Source organism: Heloderma suspectum, chromosome 3, assembly GCF_057233095.1.
Source record: "Heloderma suspectum isolate Gila_16-S chromosome 3, 16-S_ref, whole genome shotgun sequence".
In the NCBI taxonomy this organism is placed as follows: Eukaryota; Metazoa; Chordata; class Lepidosauria; order Squamata; family Helodermatidae; genus Heloderma; species Heloderma suspectum.
In genome coordinates, this window is record NC_139460.1 from 265,884,931 (window position 1) to 265,903,732 (window position 18,802).

At 44.7% G+C, this 18,802-nt stretch overlaps 1 protein-coding gene across 6 annotated transcripts in view; it reads left to right on the forward strand.

Annotated features, from left to right (window-relative positions):
- SCLY (selenocysteine lyase) overlaps positions 1–18,545 on the forward strand; it is a 27,695-nt gene extending 9,150 nt beyond the window's left edge. For 4 of the 6 annotated variants that reach the window (XM_084846827.1, XM_084846826.1, XM_084846829.1 and 1 more), the window contains exons 5-13: positions 114–297; positions 1,265–1,392; positions 2,462–2,626; positions 5,053–5,159; positions 5,808–5,844; positions 6,527–6,610; positions 7,341–7,443; positions 9,336–9,411; positions 14,366–18,545. In XM_084846827.1, the coding sequence (XP_084702953.1) occupies positions 114–297; positions 1,265–1,392; positions 2,462–2,626; positions 5,053–5,159; positions 5,808–5,844; positions 6,527–6,610; positions 7,341–7,443; positions 9,336–9,411; positions 14,366–14,510 (1,029 nt within the window). In that variant the 3' untranslated portion in view covers positions 14,511–18,545. The other 2 variants (XR_014789552.1, XM_084846824.1) reach the window with 2 other exon arrangements.
- Positions 18,546–18,802: the final 257 nt, after the last annotated feature.

Consider the following 18,802-nt stretch of genomic DNA (forward strand, 5'->3'; position numbering starts at 1 on the left):
ACACATCTCTTACTGAATGAATTGCTAGGGAAGTGCATTGCAGTTAGAAATGCAGAGTCGTTGTCAAAACTGGATTTTCGTGCTTTCTGGATTTTCTCCCCTTTTTTCTGCAGGCAAACAACTTAGTGATCCACACTGCAGTGAGGGAATTTAGGGAAAGCAATGCACAATGGTCTGCTGGGCCAGGAGAAAATCAAAAGAAGACTTTGGGGACACATCCACATTTAATTACATCTTGCATTGAACATGACTCAGTTCGTCTCCCTGTGGAGTACCTGGTGGAAGAATGTGAGGCTGGTGAGCATGGGCCACTGTAGAGGATGGTCAGAGGTAGGCCCTACCTACCCGTGTTCTCACACTGGGCAGTTTTCCTTTTTCAGCAGTTTTAGTGTCTGAGTAACAGGTTTGACTAATCTCTCTCGGCATACCGGACTAAGTATGCATTTATTCTGACTGCAAGTTGGCAAAAACTGGCTGAGCAGCACTTCCACTCAGATGCGAATGGTCCAGACTCAGTGGCAGCTCTGAAGCTTTTGTTCCCACTCATTTCTTTGTGTGTCTTCCCTCTTTTTTCATATTCTTCTTGTCTTTCAAAATGCCACAAATGCAAGCTGCCTTTGAGAGTCAGCTTCCTTCCTAATCTCGGGGATAAATAGGCTCATCACTGCATTGGGAGGAATAATTGGTTTGCATTTAGACTCCCTGGTTTGATCTCTGGTATTTCCAGCTACGTGGGATTGTGGCCAGACTCAGAAGGGATCTCAGAGTCCTTAGCTCAGGCTTTGGCTAAATGAAAGGAGTTAAACAGCACTCAACTCCCCCTTCCCCATTCCTCTCTGCTCAGCTTCCAGGCACTCAGCTGAGTTCCAGTGGAATACTTTTTGGCCCTGCTGCTTCTATCCTTAAATGCTGCCTCTAAGCCAGGGATGAGCAAATTGTGACCTCCAGGTGTTTTGGCCTCCAACTCCCATCAGCCCTAGCTAGCTTAGCCAATGGTGAGGGATGATGGCGGCTGTAGGCCAAAACATCTGGAGGGCCACAAGTTGCCCACCCCTCTCTAAGCCAGCACCTGCTCCCTCTGAAATTCCCTCATGACTTCCATATGTTGCAAGGGTAAGGAATGTGTGTCTCTTGCTTAACAATGGGGTTGGGGCCGCTCTGATATCCCAGTGGCATCCTCCAAGTTTGCTGCCAGAAATACAGTAACTGCCGATGAATGCAATGAACTGTGGGATTAACTTTTTCGTTGCATCCTGATTTGCAGAAGCCACTTTTGTCCCAGTGTCCAAGGTGACTGGACAGGTGGAAGTGGATGATGTTGTTGCAGCTATCCGTCCAACAACGTGTCTGGTTTCCATAATGCTGGCCAATAACGAGACTGGGGTTATCATGGTGAGTTGTGCCTTTAGCTCTTATTACTCACAAGTTTAGGATTCAGGGGTTCAGATCAGTGATGCATCTTTTGTAGGGATTTCTCCAAGAGATAGCAGTCGCTCCCAAAAATATTTCCCACTATACCATTCACTACAGCTTTTACTCACAGTATATATCTTACTTACTCCCCTGATAATGATTTTTGTCAATTCATTGATCCTTCCCCAGCTAGTTTTTTTGTTCATGGTATTTTAGTGGAAATGGTTTTGTGCTGTTTTACATTTTGTATGTTTTAATCTTGTTGTAAGTTGCCTTGAGTCTGTTTTAAAGAGAAAGGTGATTAAGGAATCCAGTAAATAATAATAATTTCTGGAGTTGCCCCAATCCTCTCTTTAATAAAGTTATGTGGTATCAAAGATGCACTAGAGGGGTTTCTTAAGGTTGTCTATTCTCTCTCTCTCTCTCTCTCTCTCTCTCTCTCTCTCCTTTTCATATTATAGTTTTTGCTGTCCTCTATTCCCATATTCTACAACAGTGGCTCTGTTTTTATGTATTAGTTTTCTAATTGTTAAAAATGCTTAGTATATATGCAGAATAAACTGAAATGAGGTGTAAAAATATAAAGTGGTAGTAAAAATATAGAGCAAGAACAAAAATTAAGTTTCTAAGGGCGCAATCCTATGCATGTTTAGAAAGAAAGAAGTCCATACTGGCTGGGGAATGCTGGGAGTTGTGGGGCTTTTTTCTGCCTAAACATGTATAGGATTGTGCCTTAAATACCTTCAGTTAACTCTAATCTTATTAGGGAGGGAAGCAAATGTTGCAATAGACTTTACAGCCAAGGAGTGGCAGTAGTGGTGGTGGTGATAGTGGTGGCAATAATAGTAATTATTTATATTCCCTTGCTCTATTAAAAGGGGCCAGAGTGGCATACAGCATAATAATAAAACCATATAATATCATCAGCAAAAGCTACAAAAATGACAATCTATTTAAGTAGATCCACAAAGGCATCATATGCCGGGCACTAGGCCAGTAGGGGTAGAGAACTGAACTCCCGACCTCTCATTGTGTTCTTTTCTGCCAGCCCATCTCAGAACTCAGTCAGCAGATTCAAGCTGTCAATCAGAAGAGAATAGCATTTGGACTGCCACGGATCCTGGTACACACAGATGCTGCACAAATGATCGGGAAGGGGAGAGTGGATGTGCAGGAACTGGGAGTGGATTACCTCACTATTGTGGGGCATAAGGTATAGCTATCCGCTTTTAGGCCTACGTGCTTTGTAAGAGATCTCCATGCATCTATCTCAGGGGTCTCCATCCTTTTTGAGTCGATTAGCACATTTGGAATTTTGAGAGAGTGTCATAGCCGCTCTCACAAAATGGCTGGCACAGGGCAGCCTGCCCATTCATAAAATGACCCCCCCCCCCAAAACAGCTACTCAGAAGACAAACAGGTGAGACTAAAAAAAGAGTAACTTGCCCAAGAACAAGGCAGAGGTGGGATCTCAGCTCCAAAATGCAAAACCACTCTTTTGAACCCAAATAAAGATGGCACTTTGCAGTATGCCAGCCTGCCGATTAAAAAATAATATATTTTTTAAAATAGTAAGAAATAAAAATGGGGGGGGGGGGAGGAACCTGGCAGATGCCAAGAGAGGAATCTGCAGGCACACTAGTGCCCACTGGCACCACGTTGGAGACCTCAGGCCTGGATCATCTGCAACGGTAGTAATGCCAATACCTATTGAGGAGAGAGTTGCTCTTGGCCTGTAGATTATTACTTTACTGTGGACGCTTAGAAAAGAATAAAAGAAAGACGATATCAAGGTCCATCCACCCCGCACACTAACCATTGTTCTGGGAACTAGGCAGTGACCAAAAGCCAGAGGTGCTTCTGTGCCAGGAAGCCGGTGGTGCGCATGTTGGTGCACATGCTTCTCTCATGCACCGTTCTCATTATGCAGGATTGCAGGCAATGGCTATATCAGGGCTACAAGTATTTTCCTTATAGCCTGCCTGTGTTCTTGTTTCCAAAAGCTGAGATCAGTTTCTCCCAACCTGGTGCCCTCCAGATGTGCTGGACTGTAACTCTCATAATTCCTAGCCAGCCGGGCCACTGGAGTAATGGAAGGTGGGGAAGGCTGGTGTAAGATGTTGGATTTTTTTCCTCTATTCAAGTAGGTGATGGGATTGAAGTCTGTGTGTATAACTGTTTTCATTTGAGAGTTTCTCTTTTCACACTTCTTACCCTCACATACACATTTGCAACACAGACACACAACGAGGCCATCTCACCATGAACTCTTGTGAACCTTGGAGAATTTCAGGCACTTAGAGCAGCAATTCTTAAATTTTGTTGAATTGAGATTGATGAGATCCACCATGCTGGTTTGCTTGTTCCTTGCTGGGCTGGCAGCTATATTTTCTTATGGCCCCCTGTGGCCAGTTGCTTGAAACTCTTTCATGGGGTGACTGTAATGTAACTGCCCTGAATAGTAGTAACGTAACACACTGAATACTAGTAACGTAACACACATTCCAGTGGCATAAATGTATTAGTGCTTCACCGCTGCCCAAGAGTGCTTCCCCTATCTAGTACAGTTTCACTGGCATGCAGAAAGGGATGAGTTTTTAAGCTGGCTTTCATTTTCATCATGATCTCCTGGAGCACTTAATCATGCAGAGTAGACACAATTTAAGACTCATCCCTTAGGATGACTACAAGACATTCTCCACTAGATGGCACTCTGAGCATAACATAGCAGTAGATGACCTGTTCCAACATTATGTTCCATTATAATATTCAGTTACAGCTTTCCATTATTCTTTGGCAGTAGCCACATAAGGATTTAGGTTAATCTCCAAACATAGTTCATTTAATAATTGTGGCACATGGGAACATGTTTATCATGGGTGTTTAAACACACAAATACTTTTCAAATGTTGCAGAAAAGATACAGTCAACAGGAACCTGTCTTCTGTTATGTTATGTGTATAGTAGCCCTAAGGTAGCATAGGGTAGCAGTAGCACTGAGCACAGGATTCAGTCATGCTTTCCCGTTACTGACAGCCATGATATTTCCCAAAGATTAATATTTGCTTCTGTACTCCTACTAAGAACTATTTTGTGACCTATGTCAGTTTTTTATATAAATGAAGCTGGTGTTTTATGCCAAAACATTTCATATTTTAAAATCTGTGTATATGTATATATATTTTTAAAAAATTAAAATATATAATTTTTAAATCTATAAATGTATAACCTGGATTTGTTTTGTTTGGAGTGCTGTATCATGTGCATTGCATTGCCTGCATATTGGCTACTTCTGTATGGTCAATATGCCTCAGTTTCCTGTTAGATTCACCTTTTAGTGCTTGTCGGAGGCACCAAGTTAGAATAATTGAATTGGAAGGGACCTTGGAAGTCACGGGGTCCTATCTTCTGTTCAATGCAGGATGCCATGACAGCATCCCTGACAGATGGTCGTCCAGCATCTGCTTAAATAACTCCAAGGAAGGAGAGCCCCCCTCCCCCCCCCAGTCCGTCTGTTCCACTGTCAAACAGCTTGTACTGTGAGGAAGCTTCTCATGATGTTTAGCCAAAATCTACTTCCCTGAAGTTTTTACCCATTGCTTAAACTGGCCGCTTTAGCTTTGCAATTTATCATTACAGTTTTATGCTCCACGTATCGGAGCACTGTATGTGCGAGGGCCTGGGGTCACCACTCCTCTCCATCCCATGCTGTTTGGAGGTGGCCAGGAACAGAACTTCCGCCCTGGGTAAGACGGATGAGAGTACCGGTGAGCCACTCGACCTGTTGAGAGGCCAGGTAGATATACAGAGCCATACTGGGGTCTGTGAGGAGCATGCGGGTTGCCATATTCCCTTTTCTTCATGGGAGGGAGGGTTTGCAAGAGAAGACACTAGAAAGGGAAACATGATACTTCTCTGCGGGCTTGAGATTTGCACCCCTAAGACACAGAGGCAAGTAACTGAAAGGCTAGGCTTTTGGAAAACTTTCCCCTTTGTATTACTTTCCTCATTGGCCATCTTATGCAAAGTTGGGAGAGTCTGAAGGTAATGCTGCTAGGGAATCTGCTATTGGGTCTCAGTCAAATCACATTCAGAAAACAGTGGCTTCAGTTTAGTATGCACGTAGCCAAATTCTTTTTGAGTTAGCAGGTGGAGAGGAGGAGTTTGTCTTGAAGAGGATTTTCTGCTATCTAGCTAGCAGCAGAGCTTTTTTGGTTTAAGAAGATCAGCTCTTTTTTTCCACTGACTACTTGGCAGCAGTAGTTTCCATCCTGCAGTAGGCCATCTTCAGTGCCTGCTCTATGCTAGTTACCCAGATCAGTGTAACCCCTGTACTAGTGCAGCCTTTATCGTGCTGTGGGAATGAACACCCACTCTGTATTTCTCTGTTCTAGAACTGAAAATACACCAATGATTGCTGGCCTTGGCAAGGTAAGCTCAAAAGTGACAAAGGTGTAAATAAGACAGGTCTGGATTGAACAGAGATGACATCCTATTGAACAGCTTGCTGGTTTTATTTTGTTGCTTAAAAACAAATCAGTTAAGAGAGAGAGGCACAACTGCTGCTAGCAAGGCTCAAATTGAAACCCAAGATTTTTCTCGATTTAACGGCTGAAGGAAGACAACAGAGTCCAGGTGCCAGAACAGGATGAATACGTCAAGATGGCCAATAAATAGGGGTTGGGGTGGGGCAAAAGTATTCTAAGCAGCTCAATATTCAGGTGCTGTTTGCTTGCAGAATATCTTCAGGTTTTTTGCATTTTGTTTATCTGAGGTTGCCACATGAATCAGATATATGGTTACTCGGCTTTGTTTTAGCTGATTGGGAGTTGGATACCTTGGGGGATGCTGTGGAGGGAGACCACTCATGTGAGCTTATCCCATGTAGACTTTCCACAGTCATCCGTGGACCAAAAGAAGCACCTTGTGGATAGGCTTAAAAGATCCTTGTGGTGCCTCCATTCTGATTTGGCTAACAGTGCTTCTTACCCATTTCGGTTCTATGTTTCATCTCATGCTTTATTTTCATCTCTCTAGACTGGGGCATTTTCTAGGGAATTATGATTTTCCACATGGTTCTTGTTGGGGGCTACCCTTGTATTGTCTTTTGCAGGCAGCAGAGCTGGTGAACAAAGATTGTGACGTTTATGAAGCTCACATGAAGAAGGTTCGGGACTACCTGGAGGAGAGGCTCGAAGTGAGTTCACTTGCCTGCCTGTTTTCTGGGTGGGTCCTGCAACCTTTGTGTGGGAAGTGTCACTTCCTTTTGCAGGAGCATCACTTTTGAAAAGCTATGTTCCACTGTGCCAAAAACGCATGTTGGCATCAGAGCATGGTTGTCCTGCCAGGGAGAGGTGATGCAGCTCAGATCAAATTGAGGTTGGGAGCTGGACAAACTTTATAGGGGAGTGCAGAGGGGATAACAAAAGACAAACTGAAAAGAAATGATGCAAGGAGTGTACAGCAGATGGCGCAAGCTTTTGGTGCATGTTACTTGTGCTGTTGGTGCCCTTGCCCCTTTGTCCATTGTAATGGTGCAGTTCTGAGTGATGGAAAGCTGCTGGGGTAATCTCCTGAATATGTTGACTTCATCCTTTGGAATGCCATAATGGGGCCTGTTGCTAAGGGCGAGTTGTTAGATGCACTTTGCTATTGATCCTTTTTCAGTGATTGCTCCCTTTCAGCCAGTGCAAAATGGCCATAACACAGGAATATCTTTTAGGCAGTTTCCTCACACCCGCCAACAAGGTGTAATCTCTGAGTGCCTCACCCACAGACCCAATTCCAAGCCCTAGATATTTTTATCCCTGTTTTTATCTAGAGTTGAAAGATGCTGCTTTCCTTTCTAGAATTGCTAAGCCTGCAGGATGGTGGGGGGAAATCATTAATTGACATTTCTTGAAGGGGTTTCTTTCACATTCCACTAGGCCGTGTTTGAAGAACAAGGAGTCCATTTCAACTGTCGGCTGAAAGGCTCTAAGCGACTGTGCAACACCTGTAATTTTTCCCTAATGGGCTCAGGACTACAAGGTAACCTCTGTGGGTCTAAACATTCATCATTCCTATCAGCCTGCATTAGATGTAGGGGATTTTACCCATTGCATGGTAATTCTGCTTATAGAGTTCAAGGCTAGATTATTCTTAAGGCTGACTTCTGTCTGCTGTGAAGCAGGCTACTGTGGTATTTAAAGCACAGGGTAGATCTTCAGATGTTTTGAACTTCCTTTCCCAGAAGCCCCTGCCAACATGGCCAGTGGTCAGGAATGCTGGGAGTTGGTCCAAAACATCTGGATATCTACTCTTCCTACACTTGACTTCAGGAGTAGTGAAATGCAAAATAAATGCAGTGTGTTTGTGGTTTAACAAAACTGGATTTGTATTTGCATAAATGAACTACGGTGTATGAAATGTTGCAATATGCAAAGAAAATGAGCTTCAAGCGTCAAACTGTTGATACTTTGGTATGACTTCCATGTTTTTGTTAGTAGGGATTCTAATTGTGGAACTCCATGTTCAGATTTTGTCCATGGGGGTGTCTCCATGAGCGATTTACTCCGAGCTGGCTGTGTTTGGAGGTCATTAGGGTTACATGACGTTGTGGCCATCCAGCAGCCGCCCTGGAACTTATCAGGGAAAAAGCGGATTTCTTGAGATTGTTTAAAGTCCAGTTCTTTTCCTTAAGTCGGGTTCTCCCCAGCATAGTTGTTGGGTGCCCCAACCCCCACATTTACCTTTGGTATGCTAGCACTGTCCAGGGGTGTGCCTTTCACCATGACCCTGGTCAAGAGGTTTTTCCTCTGTGTTTCCCAGCACAAACCAATTAATGTCTGCTCAGAAGTAACTCCCACTGTGGTCAGTGAGGCTTGTCCCCTGAATGCACACATTAGAATTTATAGAGATCCCTCCCAACTGAAATAGCACATTTTAAAGCATTAATTGCCTACAGGCTGTAAGGTGTTTTCTCAAAGCTGTGATTCTCCATTGTTTGGTTGATTGCCATTCAGGAGTAACTACTTCCTCCTTCGATCATAACGATCCCATGCGGCATCTAGTTAGAAAGGGGGCTGGTTTCCCATATGTTTCCCCTCCCTGTCTTTCCCAGCACAAACGTGTGTGTCTACTCAGGAATAACTCCCATTGTGCTCAGCGAGGCTTGTTCCTGACATGTGCACTCTTGAGATACCCATGAATCAAAGTAACACAGAGAGCGGAGGACAGGAAGGCCTGGCGTGCTATGGTCCATGGGGTCACGAAGAGTCGGACACGACTGAACGACTGAACAACAACAAATATCAAGGCTTCGGAGCTTTGATTGATCGCAGCAGGGCAGCTAGAACACTGTGTTCCTTTCATAATTGTCAGTCGTGGGGGGAAAGAGAGAGAAAGAGAGTGATTTCTATGGATACAGGGGAGGAAACGTCCCAGGATTTCATCAAAGGAGAATTGGTTGAGCAGCCCCTGCCAGTCAGATGATGTTCACACCAATCTCCCCTGCAGCTCCCTCCCCAAAGTATGTTCTGTGAAGCAACTGCCATATACTCACTCGTGGAGCCCTGTGCGGAGCAAAGCCAGCTCCTTGAAAAATCTGGGTAAGCCACGATTGGCTTCTCCTTCTGTTGTCGTGGAGGAACCCCCCAAGAAAACTGACTTTTGTCTGTTGCAATCAACAGTTTTATACGTAAGACACTCACTGAATCTTGCACTTGCTTTTGCTGTTGTTGTTATTTTTAGTCTTTATCAGCATTTGTGAGAAGCCAATCCTAGCAAGGTGTGAGAGTGGGACACTGATTTTAAAAAAGGAAGTTATATCTTGATGATTAGCACAAAGGAGTTTGAAAGCAAGTTCTGTGGGTTTCTCTTACAGCTAAGTCCTTATATATGCCATCTGCTGAGAGGAGGCCTGTGTCTTGTCTTCCCTGCAGGTCGGCTGGTGCTGTCTCACTGCAGGACTTTGCTTGCCAGTGTTGGTGCTGCCTGCCACTCTGATAAGGGTGATCGGTAAGGAGCCTTGTTGGAGAATTGAGTATTCTGTGGTTGGAGAGCTTGGTTCCACTTCATGCAGAAAAGTAAAGGGAAGGGATATAGCATCAGCCTTGCAAATAAGTGGCTGGTTGTAGGTAATAGCACTCCACCCACCCACCCGCACAGTAATTCAGCTTCTTGATGGCTGGTAATGACATGTGACCAAAAAAATGATGACAGGAATCCCAATCCTTACATTTCTTCATAGATTTTCAAAACACTCAAACATTTTCCATTTCCAGATCTGAAACCCTCCTGCTCTTGGAATAGACTGTCAGAGACCTGTTAGTATCACCTTCCACCACTATATCCTAGCTATGCAATTTGCCCCTGGACCAACATCCTGTGGGCTGACTCATCCTGCCTCTCCATTTATCTGCTGCCACCTAAAGCACCTGTCTCCACTCTCTTTCTTCTGGCTTTCGAGAGCCACTGGCCCTTTAAGGCTATTCCAGCCCTCCCCAACCTGATGCCATTGAGCTATAACCAGCTATGCTGGCTGTAGGATGATGGGAGTTGTAGTCCAACACATCTGGAGGGCACCAGGCTGGGGAAGGCTGGGCTAGGGGGCAAGAAGGGGACCATGCAGCTGCCTTGATGCTGCTGCTTCCCTCTTCCCCAGATGGGAAGATCAGCTCGGGAAAAGGAATGCTTAGAGTAGGGCAGGGGTCTCCAACATGGTGCCCGTGGGCACCTCTTTTGGTGCCCACCAAGCTCCCCACCCCTCCTAATGTTTACTTTATTTCTTAAGATTTTTTAAAAATAAAGTTTTTTTTTTATATTAGGAAGCTGGCATGCTGCAAAGTGAAGTTTTGTCCTCCAGCACCATATTTATTTGGAGCCAAAGGGTGGGTTTGTGTTTTGGAGCTCAGCCCCCACCTCTGCCTTATGCTTAGATTCTTAGGCAAGTTACTTTCCTTTCCAGCTCACCAGTTTGCCTTCTGGGACATGGGTGTTTTGTGACTGGCCATGCTCACCATGACAGCTCCTGTGGCAGCCATTTTGTGAGAACACCCACAAGATTCTCTCCAAATGAGCCCACTGACCCAAAAAGGTTGGGGACCCCTGGAGTAGGGGGTTACTGAGATGGTGTTCCTGATGCAGCTGTCCAGAAGCTGAGCCCATTGGGTGAAAGCTGGTAAATCAAATATCCTGGTTTACTTTGCATTTCTGTACAAGCAGATGTTTACATACACTGTTGTCCTCCCCACCCGTCTCCCAGAGCACACTCTTTTGGAATTCACAATGGATGGTTTGGCTGGACCGTGACTTAGGTGATCAGCTAAGTCCTAGGACTGGGATATCATACAGTGGTTTTGCTCTGAATAGACAGTGCGGTGTAGTGTGACAGATCAGGTGTCCAAGCAGCAACTTGCTCCCCTGCTGTTGTGTGCTGCATATTTCAGATAGTGCAGAGTGAAGCGGAAACATAAGCACCTTGCATTGTCCATCTCTCTTTTGAGGATTTTCCCAGAATGCGTAGAGTCCAGTGTTGTGTTTGATGCAGAATCATTTTTTGAAATGTTCCTGTGAGCATATGGATATGGCGAGCTGGTATGCAAAGTAGTTAGCCCCATAACTCTGGAGCCAAATCTGTGAGTGGGACATGACTGGAATCTCGGCTTTTGTTCACATACCTGCCTCAGAACACTTATGTGGATGGTAAAATTCAACACTTTTCCATGTGGATGCACATAGGATTACCTTTGGAAGTGATCCCCTGAGTGGCAAGTGTTAAGTGAGATTTTCTTTATTTAGGCATTGCATTTCCATCCTGCCATTCCTCTAAGGAAGGCAGAGCAGTGTATGAGGTTCTCCCATCATATCATCACAGCGACCCTTTGAGGTAGGATAGGCTGAGAGAAAGCAACAGGCCAAGGTTCCGTGAGTGAGCTTTATGGCTGAGTGGGGAATTGAACCAGAGTCTCCCCAATCCTAATCCAGCACGGTAAGCATTACACCATGCTGACTCTCCCACTCCATTTTATCCTCACAACGGCCCTGTGAAACAGGTAGTAGAGATGGATGGATCAGTCTGTTTCTATGTTTTTATTCGTAAGTCTGTTCTGTCCTGCTTCTGTGTTGATCTGCCATTTTACAACATACACATGGAAATTCATATTTAAATATGAATGTATTCTTTCACAAAATACTCATTTTAAATGCATTTTATACTAAATTATACATTCTTATATGTATTTAATCCTAAACTACACATTTCATATGCATTTTGGTACATTTTTTGAGATACGAACTGTATCTAAGAATTTGAATACGTGCGTTCTGATCTGCATATTAGTCCAGGAAGTGTGAATCAGGTTGGTTAAAATACAGACCAAACAAAATCCTCAAGCATCCCTCGTATGTAGGAAATGGAAATGCATGTGAGAACAAAGTGTTGCCCATCCTTTAAAATGGATGCGTTGTTCGATTGTTCCTAAGCAGAGTTGGTGGCTGACTTTTTAAAGGAAGAGTGATGATGTGAATGTGCCCTATAGGGCCAGATTTCTTCAGGGCTTTGACAGCTCATACCTGTGGCCATTTACTGAGTGAACTGATCTCATTTGCAATGCTTATCTAAAGGCTTAAAGAAATTTAGCATAATCTCTGGTAAATGTTTAGTTGTGATGACAGTGCTCCAAGAAGAGAGGGAAGTTATTTTAAGTGGATGGTATATTCTGGTTTAGGAAAGGGGGATATGGGAGCTATTGCTGAGCCACTTGTATAAGGAAATGAAAGGAAAATAAAAGCATTTTCTGCTGATTCACAGGTGAAAGAGAAGGGACTAATTATGCTAAAGATATCAAGGTAGAGTCTAATGCAGGGGTCCCCGACATTTTTGGACCCGTGGGCACATTTGGGAATTTGAGAAACTGCTGTGTGCACCACCACAAAATGCCTAATCAGTGGATCACCACTTTGGCATCTTCCTATCACACCAATGAATCTTAGGCTGCATCTTATTCAGCAAAACTTTTTGTTTCGTGTCTATTGGACGCTGCAACATCTCTTTAATAAGGGATTGTCTAATTCAGCTAATAGCTGGCAGTGCAATACAGCTAATGCTCCTTTTAAACATATGTTTCAGCAATGTCGAGTTGCTTCTTTTTGTGGGGAGGTTATTACACAGATCAATTTTGTAGTGGAATAATCTTTCATATTCACTGATGTACATGCTCTTTTAAAGTTACCTTCTTCATGGAAATTAACAAATGGTCAACATAAATAGATTCTCTGCATCCTTTTCACAGCTAAAAGACTGCTGTTACAACACTGGAACGATAAACACTCACCTCCTCTAATGTAATGGATTGAGGACCTTTCAATATTTGAACGAGTGGCATATAGACACCACCTTCAAATGGATACTTATTTGGATATTTGATCTGCTTTTGTTGAAGTCTGTGTATAATGGCTAGAAAATTGTATGCATTTCATACAAATCCATGTACGTATATTGAAAAAAACAGGGAAAAAATTAAAAAGAAATTCGGGTTCCTGCAGGCACCACGTTGGGGACCCCTGGTCTAACTAATGCCATACTCACTCAGACCAGAGGGCCGTCCACCTTAGTGTACTGGCCTAGATGGTGCCTTCACTATGTGCTTCAGAGACTGTTCAAAGGACAGAGCAATTGAAGGATAGTCAGTTGCCTGCCAGTCATAGAATAAGAGTTCAAAGGATCAAAAAGGCCTTCTGCCCTAAACTCATCAGAAGATCCCTGCTGGATCACACCAAAGGTCCATTTAGTCTAGCATCCTTCTTGCTATGGTGGCCAACCAGATGCCCACAAGCAGAGCCTGGAAGATAATAACTGGCATTCCATGGCATACTGCCTCTTAGCATGGAGGTTTCAGGTGCAAACTCTTTTGAAAGGAAGGACCCATTCATTCTCCACAGGTCAGCCTCTGCAGTCCAGACCACAGTGTATCCTAACCTGTTTCTGGCGATCGGCAGTGAGGGCTATCTTGAAAAAGTGAGGATCCATGACCAGGCATGGATCAGTGGGATCTGCAACAAAATGTTGCAGGGTGGGTGTTCCCACTTAGGATTCCACCCAGCCATGCTGTCTCCCAGCATACTCCATTCCATCCCCCACAGCCCCACCCTGATTTTTGTTTTTTCCCCTCTCATCAATTGGTTAATACTCCATGGCCACCAAGCATACTCAGTCCTCATTGTACTGTTTATTGGGTTCCCCTCTTTATTTTTTTTCTTCAAAGTTTTTTGTACTTCTGTACGTCTTGGGATTCCCCTGAGCCTGCTGATAACTTCCTCTTGTGTTCCGGTCCCTCTGCATGGGTGGTGCTGTTTTGGCTACATGAGGATCCGCACTTAGAGAATGAAGTTGCTCTTGGTATATAGAATGATCCTCCATCAATTTGTCAATATCTTAGAAAAAAATCTATAGCTTTCCATCACAATTAGTTCCACAAGTCAGTAGGGCTTTGTGTAGAAGAAGACGAAGATGACATCTCCTTTTAACCTGCTAACTGGTCCTTAGGTCCTTGATTTCAAGGAGCAGTAGTAAATCACACGCACACACACACACAAACACACACACTGCATTTTCTCCACACTACTTACTATCTTGTATATTCTTAACATTTGCTGCCTTGGGCTGCAATCCATGACACTGGAGGAAATCTGGAGTGGCCCCCTGACTTTAACAGGATGACTCCAGAACGATTGAATTGTGGGCTGTAGCCATAGTCACCTCCCTCTGAAGTTGTTGAAGGCGGTCGTTCTAAGTGTACTGACTTGGTGAGCTAATTTCTGTTAGAACTAGTGAGGCTCAGAGATAAACGACTTCAGGGTTGGAGTGACTTCATTGTCATTTTTTTTTCTTTCTCTGTCCATTTCTCAGAACAGCTGTAGTAAAAAAGACTTCAAAGGGTTAAACTGTGCTTTCATGGTGTTTGTTCTCCAGGCCATCCTCGATCCTGCTTAGCTGTGGAATTCCTTACAATGTGGCCCAGAATGCCTTGCGCCTCAGCGTGGGGCGCGACACCAGCAAGGAAGATGTGGACCTGATTGTGGAAGACCTGAAGCAGGCAGTGGCTCAGCTACAATAGGCCAGATTCTCACCATCACCCAAGGAGAAGGTTTTGCTCACCAGAATCAGGCAGTGAGCTTACCCAACCACGATTTCCCATTGCTCTAGGTGCCACTTACATCTGGCAGAATGCGGGCTAATTACAGCCCTATCTGTTCTTTCTCTTTGGATTCTTCCCTAGCCCAGGGGTGGGCAACTCCAGGCGGACTGGGGGCACCCCCCCCATAGGTTGCACTCTGCCATGGCAGCAAAAAACATGCTAAATTTGTCCTTAGTAATAGCAGTTTGTCGCCAAATCCCCCCCCCCCCCGCATTTTCTGGGGGAGATGGGGGCCACATCCAGCCCATGCATTGCCCACACCTGCCCTAGCCCTTGAATGCAGCAGGCTGTACCATATAAGTGACAGCAGCAGCTCTTGCTTTCAAAAATCCGTGCTTGCCGAGTGCAGTCACTATACTAAGGAGGGTCTGTATGTGATATTTAGCAAGCGAGAGCAGGTAGTGGGGACACCTCCAGTTGCATGTTCAGGTCTATGCTGCTTGAGGTCTTCAGGTGGGTTCAGGGAACATGAATATCATGGCTTTAATGTATACGTATAGGAATGGACAGGTGAATCCCAAAACATGGAACAGTCAGGGGTTGCCTCGGTACCTAGAAATGGCCACTCTCTTTTGATGCCACCCCTCTCATTTACTACTTACTTGAAACAAAACCATAGCAATTGCTTTCCATGTGGGCACTCAAGGAACATGCAAAGGGCCTTTGGCGGCAGCAGACCTGTTAGCATAGCTGCTGTAACGCTGCACTGAGTTTAGCATAGAGCTGATACGGGGGCCAAAATGTGCAATACACTGTCTCTTAGAACGAAAGAGCAGTGTGAGTGTGTGCTTGTGTGCAACCTTCATTTCGCATAGCTCTGTTTAACACAGACATTAAGGGTGCAATCCTATGGAAAGACAGAAAAATGTCCTACAACTCCTAGCATGCCCCAGCCAGCATGGCTGGCAATCCCTGTAGCTTTGTGCTGTCCTTTGGCCTGTGCCAGACTACAAGGGCTGCCTTTCCTGCTGGTGTCTGCAGGCACTGTGTTAGGTGCCATGGGCAAGGTGAATGAGGGTCAGAAGAGAAGCTTATTCCTTATCTCCCCACCTATATAGTAGCACATCTAGCCACTGTAGCTCAGCTCTGTGTCATGGAGTATTCATGCAAGACTATCTCCAGCACATACTCTTTCTTCTTCTCTCCATCTGGCACTAACGGGCACTGGCTCTTTAGCGCTAGAAGAGAGAGAGAGATCCATTGTGCTCTCTTTTCTAGCATGAGAGAGCAAGTAGCCCAGCCTTCCCCAGTGGCCATGCTGACTGGGGGGTGATGGGAGTTACAGGCTAACACATCTGGAGGACACCACATTGGGGAAGGCTCCAGTAGCCCTTCATTACAAGGGAGGGAGCTGAAGAAGGTGGTGGAAGGGAGAGGAAGTGTGGCAAAGCAAGCAGAGCTCAGAGTCACCCTCCCTTTTTGATCCCCTCAGATCTTCTACTGAATGCCTGGATTTCTTGATAGGAATGTAAAGTAGTAATGGAAAATGCTGGGCACGGCATGTAGGTTGGGTGTATGATCAGAGACAGCTGTGTTAATGCTGCGTCTGTGTACACATCCAGGCGTAGAGAGGAGTGCTTGTTGATGCCATTGTCTCATTGCCCAGGATGTTTCCATGGCTAGAGCATTGGAAGCAATTGTCCATAAGCATTCCCTCAGTGTTGTGCACTGGAAGCTATTAGCTGTAATGCCACAGGAAGAGGATAGACAATACACAACCCAGAGAGACAGGAATCTTTGCTTTTCCTTAGACTGTCATCAAATGGAGGGCTATTAACTTTTTCTGTCAAAAGGGCTCAGGGCATTTCTGAAAGATAAGGAATCTTGCCAGGCACCCTGTTTCCCAGTTGCTGGAGCCAAACGCTTCAGAGGATTTGTCACATGTAGGAACAAATATTTTGTAGCTGGTCACCTTCTTGTGTTCTTGGCACCATGGATTTGGCATGCCAGTACCAGCTATCTACAGACCCCTGTGAGTCACCTGTCATAGGAAAATGTCAACACTGTCATAAGAAAACATCAGACCTCTTATGGATAGTGGTCCACTGGCACTAATTAATAGGAAAAGGCTGAAAGAACCTTCTTGAACTGGGGAAGACTGCCAGGCATAAATACTGGGAAAGTGTGAAAGCCCACAAGATAGGAGATAATGTCCATTTGGAATGTTATTTGAAATACATATTTTTCTGGAAAGCTTTTGAGTTTCAGAACCATGGTGGAAGAGATTAGAAGGCAATTAAACAGGGCCTGGAGATGGCTGGCATTCATCTCAGCTTCTTTACAGCCACTCCCCTTGATGTTGCTAATAGCGCTGAGGTGAAGGAATTGCAGTTGGTTTCCAGGTTCTGCTGAGCTGCTGTTGTAATGGAAAATTATACTTCACAAAGCACTTGCTGACCTTTCGGGATGTTAATATCGTTTGCTTCAGTACGTAGAGTGCCCTGTTCTAAAGGGTCATGGTGGGTAATATTGTAAAACAGATACAAATTTAATATCTAAGACATGAAATCGCTAAGTTAAAAATAAGCCTGTATCAATGCCAACCTGAATTTAAAAAAAACCTCTTGCTTATGACTTAGTATTAATTTGTTATTCACAGAATTGCAGACTTTAGCAAGCAAAACAGCAGCCAACCAGTGGATCTGCATTTAGTTCACCATTCCTTAGTGCTAATTTGAGGATTTTATTCTCATGTACCACTCTGGGTGCCCACTCACCTTGTATAGCCTCTACTTTGCCCATTCTATTGTGGGTCCTTGAAGAGAGTCAGCTGAGGAGCTGGCAGAAGGGCATTTGTGAGCCTCCATCTAGTCCTGGGATCTGAGAGAGAGCCAGTGTGTCAGAGATCCCTCAACTCTTACCTGTTCTCCTGGATTAGTATGAAGTCCTTCCAATTATTAACAATGGCCACTGGTAGGAGGTAGAGTTCAGTTTCATAGCCCCCCCGGTGCATGACTTTCTTGACTGGGAGAAAAAGCACTTTCCATTACCCTCTTTGTCAAATGGCTTACTTGCTCTTTCTTTCTGGTTTGGGCCACAACTGTTTTCAAATTAGTGCAGCCATGATAAAAGCTACGTTTGTTTGGCCCCTCATCACTTTTGTTCAGCAGTTCTGGGCATTGCATTTATTGCCCAAGCTGAGTTATTCTGTGCCAGAGTTTTGTAATCCTTGTCCGGTTTCCTATGCTGATGACCACACTTTTGGGTGGGGGACAGTTCTGGCATTCTAACTGTGTGCAAGGAGGCTGCCTTCTTCGTGGGACATCATTGGTCACAAAGGGGGAGGGGTGATGGACCATCCCGCATGTGTAAAGTGCATTTTACCTGTCATTTCTGCACTGCAGCACTCATCTGACCTCCATTTTCTGTACTGACAACACATGGAAATTGGTATACAGACCAATGGGCTCGATCCCCCTTCCAGAGTGATGTTAGGTGGCCCCCTGATGAGCCCACAAATTTCAGTTGTATTGTGGTAAAGTTTTCAAGCCAAAATCCTGATCAGTCATGACCGTGTGTAAAAATATACTTCTGGTCTCTGGAAAATAGAGTAGAGTAGAAGGAGATAGACATTGGCTGTCCCTAGTATAGTATGAATTCAAAGAGGGCGGAATTTTCCAGTTTCAGTCTACTAGACTTCAAAGTGTGTGTCTGACATTGTAAAATTTGCATTAAGCTCTGTTCAATTGTACATGTTCAGCTCATGTACAGAATTCAAAAAAAAAGATGATGCCACTGCTACTTGCAATTATATAATTATGCTTTTGCCTGGGTTTGTGTTTTCAGTGGTAGAACAGATGCTTTACCTCAGGAATAGGGAATATGTGGTTCTCCACATGTTGGACTGCAACTCCCATCAGCCCTACCCAGCATAGCCAATGGTGAGGGATGATGGGAGTTGCAGTCTAATAACATCTGGAGCCAGTGGAGGCTGGTGGCTCTGATGTCAGTGGGGCAGTGAACCTGCTCTGGGTTTCAGTCAGAACTCTAAAGGAGCTATCCAAGAGCTATCCAACAACCTTGGATAGCTCCTTTAGAGTTCTGACTGAAACCTAGAGCAGGTTCACTGCCCCACTGACATCAGAGCCACCAGCCTCCACTGTCTGGAGGGCCATATGTCCCCTTTCCCTGCTTTATATGCAGACAGCCCCAGGTGCAATCTCTGGCATCCCCAGCTAGACTAATTCAGGACAGCAGAGGCCTAGAGATGA